The sequence below is a fragment of the Oncorhynchus mykiss genome, chromosome 2 (assembly GCF_057628025.1).
Source record: "Oncorhynchus mykiss isolate SJ-2025 chromosome 2, ASM5762802v1, whole genome shotgun sequence".
NCBI lineage: Eukaryota > Metazoa > Chordata > Actinopteri > Salmoniformes > Salmonidae > Oncorhynchus > Oncorhynchus mykiss.
This window is the reverse complement of record NC_143023.1, coordinates 86586799-86607634: the sequence shown is the minus strand read 5'-3', so window position 1 is coordinate 86607634 and position 20836 is coordinate 86586799. Positions and strand designations below refer to the sequence as shown.

Genomic DNA, 20836 nt, shown 5'->3' with positions numbered 1-20836 from the left:
TGAGCATTCAGCCCTGTAGTTCAATGTGGCTGTGGGTTACAAACAAGTTCAAACATGAGTTACTGGTTTAAATCATAACTGGTCTCATCAAAAACCAACTCCTATTATAGTGTCACTCGATTTGATCAAATGGTGTAGTGATTCTTAGCTATCAGCAGATGGCAATAGGAGCCAAGTGAGGGGTCAGTCTATAATTCATCCCCAGGGGGAGGGGAGTTTATTTTCAAGAGAAATTGCTTTGTCTAATAGACTTCCCACAGTATCTAGGCTACATTAACTTTCCTCCCGATTTTCTCTAGCAGAGTCACTGTTCTGTTTGTATTCTCAGACGGCAGTGAGTTTATTGGACTATCAATGTAATCCAGGATGGCATGCGGCGGTTTAACTAAAATCTAACAGACCTTCTGGATACTTGGAAGTAACTTGTAAGACAATTGTATTTTGTTTGAGGGTATCCTCCACAATTACGTTCTGAGTATAGTACGGCTACATCTTACCAAGAACAAAACATGACGCTTGACACCTTTTTTCTCTCTACTCTTCCCTCATCGTGCAGGGAAGCTATTGACTGAAGGGGAAGTAGGTAACACACTAACGTGTCAGAAATGCTGTTCTTACCTTTAGCTCGTGTGGGCCATTAGGAACTGGGCATAAATGGACAACTGACTCAGGCTTTAAATAACCCATGATCACATATTTGGGGATAATTTCTACCAGTTCTAACCCGAGCTGTTTCGCAAACGATCCGATTTCAGCGCGCCACGACCCAATGCCCAGTGGTTGAACTGCAGCGAGAACTTGAACACAAACTGGATTTTGAACTCAACCAAAGAGTTTGACTATGCAGTCACATAGCAGATCACTCATCACTTGACGGCAATTTTCAATCACATCTGAATGACAGTCCATTGCACGGGCGAACGAGGCTGCATAAAAATGGCATCTCTGGAGAAGCGCTTCTCCGGGGCTGTGGAAACAAATAATGGCCTCAATCGTCTTGCTCTTGTGCAACAGGCTTGTTACCAATGCGGACGAAGGCCATTTCAACGCAGAGGTACAGTATGTTGTATACGTGTGTCCTTTAATGTCAAAATACGGACGTTTTTATGGTGCTTAAATTTGTAGAATTGTGGCCATCGCCTTATGAACTTAGTTTCCTTTAACTGAAACGTTGCATGACCATGATCTCTATTATCCTGGTCAGGTAATCTAAACTGATCTAGCATTTTATGTGATCTAATGACTTATCATGCGCTGATTCATGGACATATTTGATGCACACATGTATGACCCTTGACCTTTCCAATAATGGATATTGGGCAACATTCCCACTTCATGCATGGCAGGCATATTATTAGGAGTAATTGTGTGTTGTGTAAAAGTTTGACCTCCAGGGTTAAACCCTATTTACATGCTTGTAAACCACAATGTGTTCCTCATCTACTGTACTGCTTATCATGCAGGCATGTTGTGAAGATTTCCAGAATGAGCACTCTATGAGTCACCATTTTGGTGGCCTGAAGCTGCTTTTATTTCTCTCTCTCTCTTGCCCTCTCTCTGTGTGTGTATGGGTCTATGTGTGCAGGTGTGCAGTGCATGCTTGTTTACAGAGAAAGTATGAGCTCTCTGGTTGTGCTCAGTGGGCCCATTTGTTTTTAAATTCCCCTGTCAAGGCTTTTGCAAGGCAAGCTCTCTGTGCTGTCTTGGCTGGGTCTCTTGTTTCCATTGGATTATCAATGGTATATTAATATTGTGTGCCTGGCTGTAAAGTCTGGCGTACGTCTGCTTGTGGCTATATTAATGGTATATATTGTACAGTCGAATTTAGACGGTTTATGTAGAATTTTTGTAATTTACATGGATTAAAATCTGTATATCAGTGTTTTGTTTTGGGTTAAATGCTTACTTTCCAAAGCTTTTACTCTTACACCCAATGACGTCTGCTCTATCCTATTATCTGTTGGGCCGACCCTGTGGTTATCTAAACTGCCAATAAGAAGGTGTGACTCAAAGAGTAATGCCATGAAGTAATAGAAACCATCTGTTTCTCTGTCCTCTCTCTATATATTTTAACTGCTCTCCCTTTGATGTTGCTCTCAATCTCTCAATTCTCTTGTCTCTCTATTTGTCTCTCTTTCTCTAGCTCTCACGCCATCTATCTATCTCTGTTGTATAATTGTAGTGGTGGTTGCGGAGGTTTGGCTACCTGTCTCAAGCCAGCAGACAGATGTCAACCATGCAGTCCTCTCAAATTCTGCCCAATGCCGTCAGTGACATGCAGTGCTTCTATGGCCTAGAGCTCACTGGAGAGATGGACCCTGCCACACTGAAGTATGGATGCCACTGGCAGCCTCAGTTATACTGTACAGACTGATAGAAACTAAATTGATAATGATGTCAAGATAATGTAATAATGTACAGTCATGATTACATTATAGAGCTATTCTGAGACAGAGAAAAGTTGCACCTCCTGGTCTAGCACTGTGGAACCACTCTAGCCTTAAATGAACAATGTATCTGATCCTATCTATCTATGTGTTTATCTGGGCTCTATTCAATTGTGTTTTTCACTCCCCTTTTAGGGCCATGAGAAGGCCTCGCTGTGGAGTCCCAGACAAATCTGTTGAGCAGGCTGAGAATGGTGTGAGGCGGAAACGCTACGCTCTCACTGGCCAGAAGTGGGACAAGAACCTTCTGACTTACAGGTGTGTGGTAGGCCTATGTATGCTGGGGGATTCTAAGAAAACCATGTAGGGAATCTCAAACAGATTTCCCCCTGACTGGCGTGCAAAGCGTCAGTATAAACAACACTGCAATGAGACCTGAATTCCCATATGTGTATAGACCACTGACAACCTACGTAATTTGTAATGACCCTCTGTATATACACTACCGGTGAAAAATATATTTTCTATTTGAGATTCTTCAAAGTAGCCACCCTTTGCCTTGATGACAGCTTTGAACACTCTTGGCATTCTCTCAACCAGCTTCACCTGGAATGCTTTTCCAAGGAGTTCCCACATATGCTGAGCACATATTGGCTGCTTTTCCTTCACTCTGCGGTCCGACTCATCCCAAACCATCTTAATTTGGTTGAGGTCAGGGGATTGCGGAGGCCAGGTCATGTGATGCAGCATGGGATGGTGTATTGCTGCAGAATGCTGTGGTAGCCATGCTTGTTAAGTGTGCCTTGAATTCTAAATAAATCCCAGACAGTCTCGCCTTTAAAACACCCCCACACCATAACACCTCCTTCTCCATGCTGTAGGGTGGAAAATACACATGCGGAGATCATCCATTCACCCACACCACATCTCACAAAGACACGGCTGTTGGAAACAAAAATCTCCAATTTGGACTCCAAACCAAAGGACATATTTCTACTGGTCTAATGTCCATTGCTCATGTTTCTTGGCCCAAGCATGTTTCTTCTTATTATTGGTGTCCTTTAGTAGTGGTTTCTTTGCAGCAATTCAACCATGAATAACTGATTAACACAGTCTCCTCTGAACAGTTGATGTTGAGATGTGTCTGTTACTTGAACTCTGAAGCATTTATTTGGGCAGCAATTTCTGAGGCTGGTAACTCTAATGAACTTATCCTCTGCAGCAGAGGTAACTCTGTTAACATTCCTGTGGCATTCCTCATGATAGCCAGTTTCATCATAGCGCTTGATGGTTTTTGCAACTTTCAATGTTCTTGAAATTGACCTATTTTCCGTATTGACTGACAGTAATAATGGACTGTCGTTTCTCTTTGCTTATTTGAGCTGTTCTTGCCAAAATATGGACTTGGTCTTTGACCAAATAGAGCTATCTTCTGTATACCACCCCTACCTTTTCACAACATAACTGATTGGCTCAAATGCATTAAGAAGGAAAGAAATTCCACAAATTAACTTTTAAGAAGGCACACCTGTTAATTGAAATGCATTCCAGGTGACTACCTCATGAAGCTGACGGAGAGACTGCCAAGAGTGTGCAAAGCTGTCATCAAGGCTAAGGGTGGCTATTTGAAGAATCTCAAATGTAAAATATATTTTGATTTGTTTAACCATTTTTTTGGTTACTACATGATTCCATATGTGTTATTTCATAGTTTTGATGTCTTTACTATTATTCTACAATGTAGAAAATAGTAAAAAATAAATCAAGAAAAACCCTTGAATTAGTAGGTGTTCTAAAACTTTTGACCGGTAGTGTATGTGCTAAGAATATTTTGTCTTATCCTCAACCCCCTCTCCCAGCATTATGAACACCACCCCAAAGGTTGGTGAGGTTTGGACACTGGAGGCCATCCGCAGAGCTTTCGAGGTGTGGGAGCGCGTGACTCCACTGAGCTTTGAAGATGTTGCTTTCCAAGACATCACTAACAGCAGCCAGGACACGCTAGATATCATGCTGTTGTTTGCATCTGGTTTCCATGGAGACGTGTCTCTGTTTGAGGGCGAGTGGGGGTCTCCGGCTCATGCCTACTACCCAGGGTCTAGGATGGGCGGAGACACGCACTTTGACGCTGATGAACCCTGGACCCTTGACAACCACGATCCATCTTGTTAGATAGACATTTCGTCCCGTTTTCCCCCATTTCCCCCTCAATCACTATTACTGCTACTATTTCCTTGTTCAAAATGAATATCCTATTGATATCTTTTGATATTCTTTTTCTTTCTTTCTCCTCTTCCTATCTGTGTATGTGACCAATACCATTTTATTTCATTTTATTTACCCTACCATAACTGATCTCAACTGACTGACTGATGAGCTATCTTTTTAAATCTTAAATGTTATTGATAAATATCATTCATCTAGTCAAGGGAAAACAGATTTAGCCCTGAGTGTTAAAAGACCGAGACCTGAAGAAAAGGGCGTTTCTTGTGAGAGTCATTAGTCCTTTGTACCACACGGTTTCATGATCGTTTCGCACCGGTGACAGCGACTACCGGAAACCTGTCTCCAGGTGGGGCAAGGTCCCATCCTCTCCTAAAGGAGCCTTCCTCAGCGATGATGGCGGTGAGTGAGTTGTTATAGGGGATAATGGCTGTAAAAATGGAGGGAGGCTATAGATACTGAGCTGAGAGGGGAAAGGGTTTGGACCCATGGAATGCCTGGCAAAGGTTGTCTAACGCAGGTATCTCATAATTCCTCCTCTCCCACCAAAGTCGCACCCCAGCTAATGCTTTTCAAAGCTGTTTCCTATAGTGAATAAACAACTATGATGGTTAAATGTCTTCCAGATAAGTAGTTTTTCATTTTTCCATTTTCATCAAAAGGGATAGGTACTTGTGAAGGAGAATTAAAAATAGACTCTAGTCCAAGTGAAGGCTTCTCCTTCACAGTACTGTAACTATTACTAATGGTGAACAGGACTAGCACAGGTCTGCAATGACAGTATCCTGTGAAGTGTGATGAACTTGTCAAGAGTTGGAGCAGAAGATGCATACCCAAAGAAGGTTAACAGACTAATGACTCAAACTTGAAAAAAATGAACAAATAGCATTTCCACAGTAAATTCCCTCGGTGCTTTTCAACATTTGCATCAACAATATTTGTCTTCCCTACCCAGCTTACACATACTTCTACAAGGGCTCCAAGTACTGGAGGTTTGATAACCAGAAGATGAAGGATGACCCAGACTACCCCATATCCCCAGCGTGGACCCAGATACAGATGACACAGTTACAGGCCGCAAGTGGCCAACAGTGGACCAGCCAAAACCACAACCATCAGTTGGCTCAGTCCCGGATGAGGTGGACAGAGAGACCAATTAGGATTACACCAACGATGTAGATTATGAACCTGATGCGAAGGACAAAGGGGTGGATGTGGTGGTGAGGATGGCTGAGAACGAGGCCAAGGTTATCACCCTGATCATAGTGACCGTGCCCCTGGTCCTGGTGCTGTTCATCCTACTATATCTATGCTATTATCAACACCCTGCAGAAGAAAGAGGCGCCCAGACTTTTGGTCCACTGCAAACGATCCCTGCAGGAGTGGGTTTGATCTGCTCCAGAAATGGATTCACACACACGCAAACACATACACACACCATACATAGGCACATTCCATTTGAACACATATATACACACAAGCATTACATAACAATACAAGCACACAGTTTCCCTATCTTTCCTCCATGGTGCTTTACCCGATCTTGATTTAAGCCTGTTTATAACAGATAATATGCACTTTTAACGTCCTGTGTTTAGATTTTTGTTAGTTGCGGTTGTAGTTTAAAGCGTGTTTAGCTACAGATTTCCGTGAATGTCCTTATAAAACAGAGTGGTGGTGCGTGAATGTCTAACAGTTGTGTGTTCTGTAAACACAAGACCACCGTCTCCCACTGTGTCTTTCCTCTAGTCTACCCCCTCGACCACAACAGCCCAGACTTTATCCACAAAGGGGAAACATTTGATAGACTCCCTCGGGCGAGATTAAATGCAGGGGTTATTATCATATACATCGTGCACATATTTAGGAAGGGTTAAAGCCTGATAGAACAGAGCTGGGTCTGGGTTACATTTCTCAGATGTTGCTAATTTAGTTGTTTTGGGTGCAGAGCCAGGGAGGGGTTAGGAGGCATGCCAGCATTTCCTTTGCCCAAGTTAGAGTTGTAACAGGCTTGCTCATGTAGCCATACTACCCGGCTCACATGACTTCCTTGAAGGGCGGCTAGTCAAGCGCCGATCTGGAGATCTGTTTTGAACAGCACGTGCAAATAAATGGGAGCACAGTAAAATCTGTGGAATGACGTCTCACATAGGCAACGCGCACACACGCATCGAAACGTTTCACTACGTTATCTAGAGTAGACAACTCAAAAATAGTTTCCCCCCCACGTTTACATTTGAAATTCAATGCCACTTGTGTGCAATACACGTAATCACTAGCGAGGTTTCCATCTAATTTGCAACATGTTTTCATGCAAATATTCTAAAATGTGCTTTAAAAAAAATTGTATTTCCCACCAGAAATAAATTTCTATCAATCAGATTTATTGAGGATAGAAGTCTGTGAGCGATGGTGTAGTGCACATAACAATTACTTTTGTGGTTAAATTCCCATTTTACATTTGAAAAATACAAGTTAAATGGGTTTCCATCGATGGTTTTGTCACAAAATCTGTTATATAGCAAATGGGGTCTTGGCACGTGCGCTCCAGACAACAGCTGGCAAATACAGTTCGGACAGGCTAATTACATTATGAAATGACGTATAAGAGCCATATCCATTACACAATGCAGATAGCCCGGTTAGCCAATGTGCGGGAGCACTGGTTGGTCGGCCCAATTGAGGTAGTATGTACATGAATGTATAGTTAAAGTGACTATGCATATATGATAAACAGAGTAACAGCAGCGTAACAAGAGGGGTTGGTGGGGGCACACAATGCAAATAGTCCGGGTAGCTATTTGATTACCTGTTCAGGAGTCTAATGGCTTGGGGTAAAAACTGTTGAGAAGCCTTTTTGTCCTAGACTTGGCACTCCGGTACCGCTTGCCATGCGGTATAGAGAGAACAGTCTGGGTGACTTGGGTGGCTGGGGTCTTTGACCATTTTTATAGCCTTCCTCTGACACCGCCTGGTGTAGAGGTCCTGGATGGCAGGCAGCTTAGCCCCAGTGATGTAATGGGCCGTACGCACTACCCTCTGTAGTGCCTTGCGGTCAGAGGCCGAGCAATTGCCATACCAGGCAGTGATTCAACCAGTCAGGATGCTCTCGATGTTGCAGCTGTAGAACCTTTTGAGGATCTCAGGACCCATGCCAAATCCTTTTAGTTTCCTGAGGGGGAATAGGCTTTGTCGTGCCCTCTTCACAACTGTCTTGGTGTGTTTGGACCATTCTAGTTTGTTGTTGATGTGGACACCAAAGAACTTGAAGCTCTCAACATGCTCCACTACAGCCCTGTCGATGAGAATGGAGGAGTGCTCGGTCCTCCTTTTCCTGTAGTCCACAATCATCTCCTTAGTCTTGGTTACGTTGAGGGTTAGGTTGTTATTCTGGCACCACCCAGCCAGGTCTCTGACCTCCTCCCTATATGCTGTCTCGTCGTTGTCGGTGATCAGACACTGTTGTGTCATCTGCAAACTTAATGATGGTATTGGAGTCGTACCTGGCCATGCAGTCATGGGTGAACAGGGAGTACAGGAGGGGACTGAGCACACACCCCTGTGGAGCTGTGTTGAGGATCAGCATGGCAGATGTGTTTTCATTCCTACCCTCACCACCTGGGGGCAGCCCGTCAGGAAGTCCAGGATCCAGTTGCAGAGGGAGGTGTTTAGTCCCAGGGTCCTTAGCTTAGTGATGAGCTTTGAGGGTACTAGTCAATGAATAGTCAATGAATAGCATTCTCACATAAGTGTTCCTACCTACCCTCACCACCTGGGGGCAGCCCTAGAGTAGAGCAGAGTACCCTAGTGTAACAGATGTGAAACGGCTAGCTTAGTTAGCGTGGGCGCTAAATAGCGTTTCAATCAGTGACGTCACTTGCTCTGAGACCTTGAAGTAGTAGTTCCCCTTGCTCTGCAAGGGCCGCGGCTTTTGTGGAGCGATGGGTAACGACGCTTCGTAGGCGTCAGTTGTTGATGTGTGCAGAAGGTCCCTGGTTCGCGCCCGGGTATGGGCGAGGGACGGTTTAAAAATTATACTGTTACATTGATGCTGTTGACCCGGATTACTGGTTGCTGCGGAAAAAGGAGGAAGGTCAAAAGGGGGGTGAGTGTAACAGATGTGAAACGGCTAGCTTAGTTAGCGTGGGCGCTAAATAGTGTTTCAATCAGTGATGTCACTTGTTCTGAGACCTTGAAGTAGTAGTTCCCCTTGCTCTGCAAGGGCCGCGGCTTTTGTGGAGCGATGGGTAACGATGCTTCGAGGGTGACTGTTGATGTGTGCAGAAGGTCCCTAGTTCGCGCCCGGGTATGGGCGAGGGGACGGTCTAAACTTGTACTGTTACACTAGCAGAGCTATAGTACCCTAGCAGAGCTATAGCCTATGCAGACTAGTAGGCCTAGGCCATCTCCATTGGAAGACCATAACATTTTTTGACAAACATTGTGAAATTAAAATTCCCTAAATTATCAACCTCTCTATTAAGCCATGTCTCTCCCTGCAACGTTTGTTCTTCTGAATAGGAGGGGTTCTTCAATTGACTGGTGCAATTAGGTTGCTGATAGGCTGGGAAAGATGGGGTGACTTCATTTCTGTGCTTGGCCAATGAGGTTACTCGATGGAAGTTGGGGCGCTCTGAGGGAAATGAAGGTGTGTGACTGGGTGTGTGACGGTGTGTGACACACCCGTTAATTGAAATGCATTCCAGGTGACTACCTCATGAAGCTGACGGAGAGACTGCCAAGAGTGTGCAAAGCTGTCATCAAGGCTAAGGGTGGCTATTTGAAGAATCTCAAATGTAAAATATATTTTGATTTGTTTAACCATTTTTTTGGTTACTACATGATTCCATATGTGTTATTTCATAGTTTTGATGTCTTTACTATTATTCTACAATGTAGAAAATAGTAAAAAATAAATCAAGAAAAACCCTTGAATTAGTAGGTGTTCTAAAACTTTTGACCGGTAGTGTATGTGCTAAGAATATTTTGTCTTATCCTCAACCCCCTCTCCCAGCATTATGAACACCACCCCAAAGGTTGGTGAGGTTTGGACACTGGAGGCCATCCGCAGAGCTTTCGAGGTGTGGGAGCGCGTGACTCCACTGAGCTTTGAAGATGTTGCTTTCCAAGACATCACTAACAGCAGCCAGGACACGCTAGATATCATGCTGTTGTTTGCATCTGGTTTCCATGGAGACGTGTCTCTGTTTGAGGGCGAGTGGGGGTCTCCGGCTCATGCCTACTACCCAGGGTCTAGGATGGGCGGAGACACGCACTTTGACGCTGATGAACCCTGGACCCTTGACAACCACGATCCATCTTGTTAGATAGACATTTCGTCCCGTTTTCCCCCATTTCCCCCTCAATCACTATTACTGCTACTATTTCCTTGTTCAAAATGAATATCCTATTGATATCTTTTGATATTCTTTTTCTTTCTTTCTCCTCTTCCTATCTGTGTATGTGACCAATACCATTTTATTTCATTTTATTTACCCTACCATAACTGATCTCAACTGACTGACTGATGAGCTATCTTTTTAAATCTTAAATGTTATTGATAAATATCATTCATCTAGTCAAGGGAAAACAGATTTAGCCCTGAGTGTTAAAAGACCGAGACCTGAAGAAAAGGGCGTTTCTTGTGAGAGTCATTAGTCCTTTGTACCACACGGTTTCATGATCGTTTCGCACCGGTGACAGCGACTACCGGAAACCTGTCTCCAGGTGGGGCAAGGTCCCATCCTCTCCTAAAGGAGCCTTCCTCAGCGATGATGGCGGTGAGTGAGTTGTTATAGGGGATAATGGCTGTAAAAATGGAGGGAGGCTATAGATACTGAGCTGAGAGGGGAAAGGGTTTGGACCCATGGAATGCCTGGCAAAGGTTGTCTAACGCAGGTATCTCATAATTCCTCCTCTCCCACCAAAGTCGCACCCCAGCTAATGCTTTTCAAAGCTGTTTCCTATAGTGAATAAACAACTATGATGGTTAAATGTCTTCCAGATAAGTAGTTTTTCATTTTTCCATTTTCATCAAAAGGGATAGGTACTTGTGAAGGAGAATTAAAAATAGACTCTAGTCCAAGTGAAGGCTTCTCCTTCACAGTACTGTAACTATTACTAATGGTGAACAGGACTAGCACAGGTCTGCAATGACAGTATCCTGTGAAGTGTGATGAACTTGTCAAGAGTTGGAGCAGAAGATGCATACCCAAAGAAGGTTAACAGACTAATGACTCAAACTTGAAAAAAATGAACAAATAGCATTTCCACAGTAAATTCCCTCGGTGCTTTTCAACATTTGCATCAACAATATTTGTCTTCCCTACCCAGCTTACACATACTTCTACAAGGGCTCCAAGTACTGGAGGTTTGATAACCAGAAGATGAAGGATGACCCAGACTACCCCATATCCCCAGCGTGGACCCAGATACAGATGACACAGTTACAGGCCGCAAGTGGCCAACAGTGGACCAGCCAAAACCACAACCATCAGTTGGCTCAGTCCCGGATGAGGTGGACAGAGAGACCAATTAGGATTACACCAACGATGTAGATTATGAACCTGATGCGAAGGACAAAGGGGTGGATGTGGTGGTGAGGATGGCTGAGAACGAGGCCAAGGTTATCACCCTGATCATAGTGACCGTGCCCCTGGTCCTGGTGCTGTTCATCCTACTATATCTATGCTATTATCAACACCCTGCAGAAGAAAGAGGCGCCCAGACTTTTGGTCCACTGCAAACGATCCCTGCAGGAGTGGGTTTGATCTGCTCCAGAAATGGATTCACACACACGCAAACACATACACACACCATACATAGGCACATTCCATTTGAACACATATATACACACAAGCATTACATAACAATACAAGCACACAGTTTCCCTATCTTTCCTCCATGGTGCTTTACCCGATCTTGATTTAAGCCTGTTTATAACAGATAATATGCACTTTTAACGTCCTGTGTTTAGATTTTTGTTAGTTGCGGTTGTAGTTTAAAGCGTGTTTAGCTACAGATTTCCGTGAATGTCCTTATAAAACAGAGTGGTGGTGCGTGAATGTCTAACAGTTGTGTGTTCTGTAAACACAAGACCACCGTCTCCCACTGTGTCTTTCCTCTAGTCTACCCCCTCGACCACAACAGCCCAGACTTTATCCACAAAGGGGAAACATTTGATAGACTCCCTCGGGCGAGATTAAATGCAGGGGTTATTATCATATACATCGTGCACATATTTAGGAAGGGTTAAAGCCTGATAGAACAGAGCTGGGTCTGGGTTACATTTCTCAGATGTTGCTAATTTAGTTGTTTTGGGTGCAGAGCCAGGGAGGGGTTAGGAGGCATGCCAGCATTTCCTTTGCCCAAGTTAGAGTTGTAACAGGCTTGCTCATGTAGCCATACTACCCGGCTCACATGACTTCCTTGAAGGGCGGCTAGTCAAGCGCCGATCTGGAGATCTGTTTTGAACAGCACGTGCAAATAAATGGGAGCACAGTAAAATCTGTGGAATGACGTCTCACATAGGCAACGCGCACACACGCATCGAAACGTTTCACTACGTTATCTAGAGTAGACAACTCAAAAATAGTTTCCCCCCCACGTTTACATTTGAAATTCAATGCCACTTGTGTGCAATACACGTAATCACTAGCGAGGTTTCCATCTAATTTGCAACATGTTTTCATGCAAATATTCTAAAATGTGCTTTAAAAAAAATTGTATTTCCCACCAGAAATAAATTTCTATCAATCAGATTTATTGAGGATAGAAGTCTGTGAGCGATGGTGTAGTGCACATAACAATTACTTTTGTGGTTAAATTCCCATTTTACATTTGAAAAATACAAGTTAAATGGGTTTCCATCGATGGTTTTGTCACAAAATCTGTTATATAGCAAATGGGGTCTTGGCACGTGCGCTCCAGACAACAGCTGGCAAATACAGTTCGGACAGGCTAATTACATTATGAAATGACGTATAAGAGCCATATCCATTACACAATGCAGATAGCCCGGTTAGCCAATGTGCGGGAGCACTGGTTGGTCGGCCCAATTGAGGTAGTATGTACATGAATGTATAGTTAAAGTGACTATGCATATATGATAAACAGAGTAACAGCAGCGTAACAAGAGGGGTTGGTGGGGGCACACAATGCAAATAGTCCGGGTAGCTATTTGATTACCTGTTCAGGAGTCTAATGGCTTGGGGTAAAAACTGTTGAGAAGCCTTTTTGTCCTAGACTTGGCACTCCGGTACCGCTTGCCATGCGGTATAGAGAGAACAGTCTGGGTGACTTGGGTGGCTGGGGTCTTTGACCATTTTTATAGCCTTCCTCTGACACCGCCTGGTGTAGAGGTCCTGGATGGCAGGCAGCTTAGCCCCAGTGATGTAATGGGCCGTACGCACTACCCTCTGTAGTGCCTTGCGGTCAGAGGCCGAGCAATTGCCATACCAGGCAGTGATTCAACCAGTCAGGATGCTCTCGATGTTGCAGCTGTAGAACCTTTTGAGGATCTCAGGACCCATGCCAAATCCTTTTAGTTTCCTGAGGGGGAATAGGCTTTGTCGTGCCCTCTTCACAACTGTCTTGGTGTGTTTGGACCATTCTAGTTTGTTGTTGATGTGGACACCAAAGAACTTGAAGCTCTCAACATGCTCCACTACAGCCCTGTCGATGAGAATGGAGGAGTGCTCGGTCCTCCTTTTCCTGTAGTCCACAATCATCTCCTTAGTCTTGGTTACGTTGAGGGTTAGGTTGTTATTCTGGCACCACCCAGCCAGGTCTCTGACCTCCTCCCTATATGCTGTCTCGTCGTTGTCGGTGATCAGACACTGTTGTGTCATCTGCAAACTTAATGATGGTATTGGAGTCGTACCTGGCCATGCAGTCATGGGTGAACAGGGAGTACAGGAGGGGACTGAGCACACACCCCTGTGGAGCTGTGTTGAGGATCAGCATGGCAGATGTGTTTTCATTCCTACCCTCACCACCTGGGGGCAGCCCGTCAGGAAGTCCAGGATCCAGTTGCAGAGGGAGGTGTTTAGTCCCAGGGTCCTTAGCTTAGTGATGAGCTTTGAGGGTACTAGTCAATGAATAGTCAATGAATAGCATTCTCACATAAGTGTTCCTACCTACCCTCACCACCTGGGGGCAGCCCTAGAGTAGAGCAGAGTACCCTAGTGTAACAGATGTGAAACGGCTAGCTTAGTTAGCGTGGGCGCTAAATAGCGTTTCAATCAGTGACGTCACTTGCTCTGAGACCTTGAAGTAGTAGTTCCCCTTGCTCTGCAAGGGCCGCGGCTTTTGTGGAGCGATGGGTAACGACGCTTCGTAGGCGTCAGTTGTTGATGTGTGCAGAAGGTCCCTGGTTCGCGCCCGGGTATGGGCGAGGGACGGTTTAAAAATTATACTGTTACATTGATGCTGTTGACCCGGATTACTGGTTGCTGCGGAAAAAGGAGGAAGGTCAAAAGGGGGGTGAGTGTAACAGATGTGAAACGGCTAGCTTAGTTAGCGTGGGCGCTAAATAGTGTTTCAATCAGTGATGTCACTTGTTCTGAGACCTTGAAGTAGTAGTTCCCCTTGCTCTGCAAGGGCCGCGGCTTTTGTGGAGCGATGGGTAACGATGCTTCGAGGGTGACTGTTGATGTGTGCAGAAGGTCCCTAGTTCGCGCCCGGGTATGGGCGAGGGGACGGTCTAAACTTGTACTGTTACACTAGCAGAGCTATAGTACCCTAGCAGAGCTATAGCCTATGCAGACTAGTAGGCCTAGGCCATCTCCATTGGAAGACCATAACATTTTTTGACAAACATTGTGAAATTAAAATTCCCTAAATTATCAACCTCTCTATTAAGCCATGTCTCTCCCTGCAACGTTTGTTCTTCTGAATAGGAGGGGTTCTTCAATTGACTGGTGCAATTAGGTTGCTGATAGGCTGGGAAAGATGGGGTGACTTCATTTCTGTGCTTGGCCAATGAGGTTACTCGATGGAAGTTGGGGCGCTCTGAGGGAAATGAAGGTGTGTGACTGGGGATAGGCTTATTGCTCAGATACAAATAAACAGGTGTTTTACATTCAGGTAATCACCTAGGTCTATGGTAATTACAGCTCCAGGCCTTTCGATCTGTTGAGTATATAAGGCTACGTTTTTTTTTTGTATTCTTCAGACAGGGCTATGTTACTTTGACCTTCCAGTAATTCAAGTCAGTACAAAAATAAATATATATTTTGGAAACAGATTGCAAATAACCAATGGCGCTCAAATTCAACTTGAAGGTGTGTAGATACTGTTATGCTTGTATTGAAAGAAAAGGACACGTTTAGAAACTACAATATAGAAAATGAATTAAACCTGTTAAATGTCATGTAGGTTAATTGCTGTGGAATTTACCAGGTATTTTTGGTCCTCGTCATTTTCTGCTGTGACTGTGTCCTTGGTGAGAAACACATTTGTCTGATTTTCTATAGCTTGCGAGTATTTACTTGATCATTTCATAAGTGGCCTCCATTGATGTCATTGTTTTCTCTCAGGAATATGCACTGTCACACACTGCACTGACACAACCAAGTGTTTGCTATCCCTCGACAAAAGCAACTGCAAATGTGCTGTTGGCTACTATGGAGACCTGTGTGACAAAGGTTTAAACATTTTGGTAGACCAGAATAACTACAATAGTTCTATTGGAATTTGTTCTAAAACTGTTTTAATTTATTTTAGTTGCTACCATCAATGTCATGTGTGGCAAAGACTACATTACTATCATGGTGAATGAGGACTTTTTCCAGTACTACAAAGTACCTATGGAATCTCTGCACTTGAAGAATGAGTCTTGTCGTGCCCAAAAGGAGGTTATGTCTGATGTCCCATACTACATTGTGCGGATATCAAAGGATCAGTACGTTTCCTGTGGCGGTAAACCACTGGAGGTAAGTATGATTCATCCCACACTTCATATTATCCTTTGATAATCCTGTCTCAGAAAAGGCCTAATCTCAAGGCTCAACACTGATCTATAGTTGTCATGCGCCGATTTGAGGGCAGGAGTTTTTACCCTTGTTATCGCAGCAAGTCCAAGTGGTGACTTATTTATGAAGCTGGAAGTTTGTTTTTACTGGCATTGTGCTCTCTCTTTTTACAACAGAAAAACATCACTCACATTGCATACGCCTTAACTCTCATGTCGGCCCCTCAAGTCTATGGAAATATAATAAGAGACCCAATGATAAAAATTGAGTACACGTGTATCTACCCATACATCCGCACTGTCAGTTTGCCGTACCCCATCATCCCCTTCTCTAGGTAAGGCCCACTCTCTAAAAATGGACTTGATCACAACTTAATGTACTTAAAGTTTGTCTTGGTCTATTACTGGAACGACCTAACAAGTAGACTCACTTGAGATGCAATTTGTCACATTGCCTTATTTGATACTCGGGTTTCCTCTCCAGGAACAATTCTGGGCTCTAGTTTGAGCCTGTACAATAGGTCCAGGAGTTATTCTTGCTAGTCTGACATTACTGATGTTCCAGCTGTTGATGGTGTTAAGGGTAAATGTTACACTAATCTTGGTTATTATTTCTCAATTCCCTTCGTGAAAGCCACCACTGTCTTGTAACCCTCCATGGCTAGTTGTAGGTGGTTGGTTGGAATTTAGAAAATGCTGTTTATTTCACTTTTGCCATGTGACGCAATCTTGATTTCAATTATTCTCATTGATTGAGACAGGTGGGTGTCCACACAAGTGCTGCATGTCATGAGTGTGACTCAGAAATAAAGCTTTGTGTTGAATGACACTTGTCTGTCTCAATGGGAGAAGATTTGAAATGGGGAAGATAGTGGCATACACCGTTGTTGCATTACTTCCTTGAGGATAATTGACTTTAACTGGGCATTTTCTAAATTCCAACAAACCACCTGCACCTAGCCGTGAACTTTTAGAAGACAGTTGTGGCTTTCAAGTGGGGCATTGAGGAATATTCACTTAGTGAGTGTTGGTAGAATATTTTGCTTACCCTTAATTTGTTTTATTTTTACCTTTTATTAATACTAAATACTTCCTAGGTAGCAACGGCTATTAATACTACCTAGGTAGCAACCGCTATCCGCCATCTGGGACAGCGAGTAATGTCGGACTAACCACTGATTTATAAGCAGGAGTTCTTTCGGTTCAGGTAATGTGGATATGACAAGCATTTCTCTCACAGTAATCCTGTGCTGTTTTGGTTCAGTGAGACTGTGATGCGGATGGGTGAGTTGGATGCCAAGGTGGAGATGGCCCTCTTCACAGATCACACCTACACAGAGGCGTTCCAAAGCTCACCGCTGATCCACCTCCGGGACAGGGTGTATGTGGAGATCAAGGTCGTGGAGCTGGAGGACGTCTTCCACTTGAGGGTGAATGAATGCTGGGCCACACAGTCCCCCAAACCCAACCAGACAGACAGCGCTGTTCACACCCTGCTGCGCAATGGGTGAGTGGACAATCAACATTTATCCCTGGGAACATGTACGCCTACTTCTGCTCTTGAAACATGGCATGAACAAATCATTTAGCATGCTGTGAGCAATTCAGTTGAGCTGAGCTCAATTTGGCATGTCCGACTAATTGTGGCAGATCAGTGTTAAATTTGATGAAGGTCTTGGATTTATTCAACCCAAGACACTCCCCCCCCCTCACAGGTGTGTGAATGACGACACTGTCACCTTTCTCAATACGACAATGGGCGCCAATGGAGAGGCCTCAACCATCCGGTACAGCTTTGACATGTTCCGCTTTGTTGTGGAGCCTCATGACCTGTACCTGCACTGCACAGTGCGCTTGTGCTCCCTGGACGATGACGAACCCTGCATTCCTGTAAGTTCACTGGCCTTTGGTGCAGCGGGCTAAGGCACTGCATAGCGGTGCTAGCTGTGTCACTACAGATCCTGGTTCGATTCCAGGTTTTGTCGCCGCGAACGGGAGACCCATGAGGCGGCGCACAATTGGCCCAGTGTTGTCCGGGTTAGGGGAGGGTTTGGCTGGCCGGGTTGTCCTTGTCCCATCGTGCTCTAGCGACTCCTGTGGCAGGCCGGGCACAATGCACACTGACACGGTCGCCAGGTGTACGGTGTTTCCTTCGACGCGTTGGTGCGACTGACTTCCGGGTTAAGTAAGCATTGTCAAGAAGCAGTGCGGCTCGGCGGGGTTGTGTTTCGGAGGACGCACAGCTCTCGCCCTTCGCCTCTCCCCAGTCCGTACGGGAGTCGCAGCAATGGGACTAGACTGTAACTACCACTTGGATACAATGAAATTGGGATGACAAAAGGGGTTAAAAATGCTCAAATATTATTTCTATTCATGAAGAAAATGCCTTTTCAGAAGTTGGCATGGCATACAAGATTGTCTTTTATTAATGCTTTACTGCTACAGGAGTGCAAATCTATAACCAAGAGGGCAGCAGTGCGTGGAGACCCAACTCAAGGTCTACTGTCATATGGACCAATCAGGATTGACATACCAGACCGACCCCAATCTAGTAAGGATTTGTGTTTCGTTATCTACGTAAGATTAAAATATATTTTCTTACCGGCTCAAATGTCCTTGCCCTTGCTCACTCTACTTGCCTGCATTTTTTTTAAATGATTGTGACGTAGACCAGAGGGCTATACTACAAAAGCTCAACATGGGTATATGTTTTTGGTTGAGTCATTCTTTCACTTTTCAAAATGGTTATGTAAGATTTTTTAGGCACGTTAGCTGGCTAAATCATTGATCCTACATTGTAGTATACCCCTCTGGCCTCATGTTGCAGTTGAGGCAGGGTGGTGTGAGGTGTTTTCAACAGTCTTGACTTTGTTCCAGATCTGCTGCTGCTGCTGATTCCTGTGGCTGGCATCTGGGTCCTGGGCCTCTTCCTCCTCGCCCTAATCACCATCGCTAAGGCAGGAAACCGACGACTGTCACAGCTAGCAAACCGCTGACATCCAACTTGAATAAAAATAATAATTTCTATGACAATTAAATGAGTCCCTCTCTGCAAAAATGTTGTGCCTTTGACATTTTATAAACATGACTTACCACAGAGCTCTGAGCATTCAGCCCTGTAGTTCAATGTGGCTGTGGGTTACAAGTTCAAACATGAGTTACTGGTTTAAATCATAACTGGTCTCATCAAAAACCAACTCCTATTATAGTGTCACTCGATTTGATCAAATGGTGTAGTGATTCTTAGCTATCAGCAGATGGCAATAGGAGCCAACTGAGGGGTCAGTCTATAATTCATCCCCAGGGGGAGGGGAGTTTATTTTCAAGAGAAATTGCTTTGTCTAATAGACTTCCCACAGTATCTAGGCTACATTAACTTTCCTCCCGATTTTCTCTAGCAGAGTCACTGTTCTGTTTGTATTCTCAGACGGCAGTGAGTTTATTGGACTATCAATGTAATCCAGGATGGCATGCGGTGGTTTAACTAAAATCTAACAGACCTTCTGGATACTTGGAAGTAACTTGTAAGACAATTGTATTTTGTTTGAGGGTATCCTCCACAATTACGTTCTGAGTATAGTACGGCTACATCTTACCAAGAACAAAACATGACGCTTGACACCTTTTTTCTCTCTACTCTTCCCTCATCGTGCAGGGAAGCTATTGACTGAAGGGGAAGTAGGTAACACACTAACGTGTCAGAAATGCTGTTCTTACCTTTAGCTCGTGTGGGCCATTAGGAACTGGGCATAAATGGACAACTGACTCAGGCTTTAAATAACCCATGATCACATATTTGGGGATAATTTCTACCAGTTCTAACCCGAGCTGTTTCGCAAACGATCCGATTTCAGCGCGCCACGACCCAATGCCCAGTGGTTGAACTGCAGCGAGAACTTGAACACAAACTGGATTTTGAACTCAACCAAAGAGTTTGACTATGCAGTCACATAGCAGATCACTCATCACTTGACGGCAATTTTCAATCACATCTGAATGACAGTCCATTGCACGGGCGAACGAGGCTGCATAAAAATGGCATCTCTGGAGAAGCGCTTCTCCGGGGCTGTGGAAACAAATAATGGCCTCAATCGTCTTGCTCTTGTGCAACAGGCTTGTTACCAATGCGGACGAAGGCCATTTCAACGCAGAGGTACAGTATGTTGTATACGTGTGTCCTTTAATGTCAAAATACGGACGTTTTTATGGTGCTTAAATTTGTAGAATTGTGGCCATCGCCTTATGAACTTAGTTTCCTTTAACTGAAACGTTGCATGACCATGATCTCTATTATCCTGGTCAGGTAATCTAAACTGATCTAGCATTTTATGTGATCTAATGACTTCTCATGCGCGGATTCATGGACCTTTCCAATAATGGATATTGGGCAACATTCCCACTTCATGCATGGCAGGCATATTATTAGGAGTAATTGTGTGACGTGTAAAAGTTTGACCTCTATGGTTAAACCCTATTTACATGCTTGTAAACCACAATGTGTTCCTCATCTACTGTACTGCTTATCCTGCAGGCATGTTGTGCAAGATATCCAGAAGGAGGCCAATTGCTTTGGTCGTCTTTCCTTCCAGTTCTCTGCTGCCCATGACTGGAACGAATTGCAAAAATCTCTGAAGCTGGAGACTCACATCTCCCTCACTAGTTTTAAGCACCAGCTGTCAGAGCAGCTTACAGATCACTGCACCTGTACATAGCCCATCTGTAAACAGCCCATCTATCTACCTACCTCATCCCCATACTGGTATTTATTTATTTTGCTAATTTGCACCCCAGTATCTCTACCTGCACATTCATCTTCTGCCGATCTACCATTCCAGTGTTTAATTGCTATGTTGTAATTACTTCGCCACCATGGCCTATTTATTTCCTTAACTTACCTCATTTGCATTCACTGTATATAGACTTTTTGTTTTCTTTTGATCTACTGTATTATTGACTGTTTTGTTTATTCCATGTGTAACTGTGTTGTTGTATGTGTCGAATTGCTACGCTTTATCTTGGCCAGGTCGCAGTTGCAAATGGGAACTTCTCAACTAGCCTACCTAGTTAAATAAAGGTGAAATAAATAAATAAAGGAGCCTTCCTCAGCGATGATGGCGGTGAGTGAGTTGTTATAGGGGATAATGGCTGTAAAAAATGGAGGGAGGCTATAGACACTGAGCTGAGTGGGGAAAGGGTTTGGACACATGGAATGCCTGGCAAAGGTTGTCTAACGCAGGTATCTCATAATTCCTCC

At 44.1% G+C, this 20836-nt stretch overlaps 2 protein-coding genes and 1 pseudogene across 3 annotated transcripts; all 3 read left to right on the top strand.

Annotated features, from left to right (window-relative positions):
- The first annotated feature begins 219 nt into the window (after nucleotides 1-219).
- On the top strand, nucleotides 220-6146 carry LOC110498636 (matrix metalloproteinase-15). Its single transcript, XM_090215543.1, is given in 8 exon segments — nucleotides 220-1054; nucleotides 2183-2331; nucleotides 2583-2705; nucleotides 4247-4554; nucleotides 4917-5012; nucleotides 5566-5646; nucleotides 5649-5910; nucleotides 5912-6146. Coding segments are annotated over 8 exon segments (1182 nt in total). The 5' UTR covers nucleotides 220-982; the 3' UTR covers nucleotides 6003-6146.
- A 3482-nt stretch (nucleotides 6147-9628) lies between these two features.
- On the top strand, nucleotides 9629-11524 carry LOC149985271 (uncharacterized; annotated as a pseudogene).
- A 3246-nt stretch (nucleotides 11525-14770) lies between these two features.
- On the top strand, nucleotides 14771-18640 carry LOC149985270 (zona pellucida glycoprotein D-like). 2 transcript variants are annotated; one of them, XM_090211299.1, is made up of 9 exons: nucleotides 14771-14893; nucleotides 15012-15054; nucleotides 15149-15256; nucleotides 15336-15544; nucleotides 15760-15917; nucleotides 16847-17089; nucleotides 17298-17472; nucleotides 18028-18133; nucleotides 18460-18640. In XM_090211299.1, the coding sequence occupies exons 1-9, from the start codon at nucleotides 14870-14872 to the stop codon at nucleotides 18576-18578; spliced, it is 1185 nt and encodes a 394-aa protein (XP_090067425.1). In that variant the 5' UTR covers nucleotides 14771-14869; the 3' UTR covers nucleotides 18579-18640. The 2 variants fall into 2 exon arrangements, with proteins under 2 accessions (XP_090067425.1, XP_090067422.1); XM_090211296.1 differs by having other exon boundaries at nucleotides 14773-14893; nucleotides 14988-15054.
- The last annotated feature ends 2196 nt before the right edge of the window (nucleotides 18641-20836 follow it).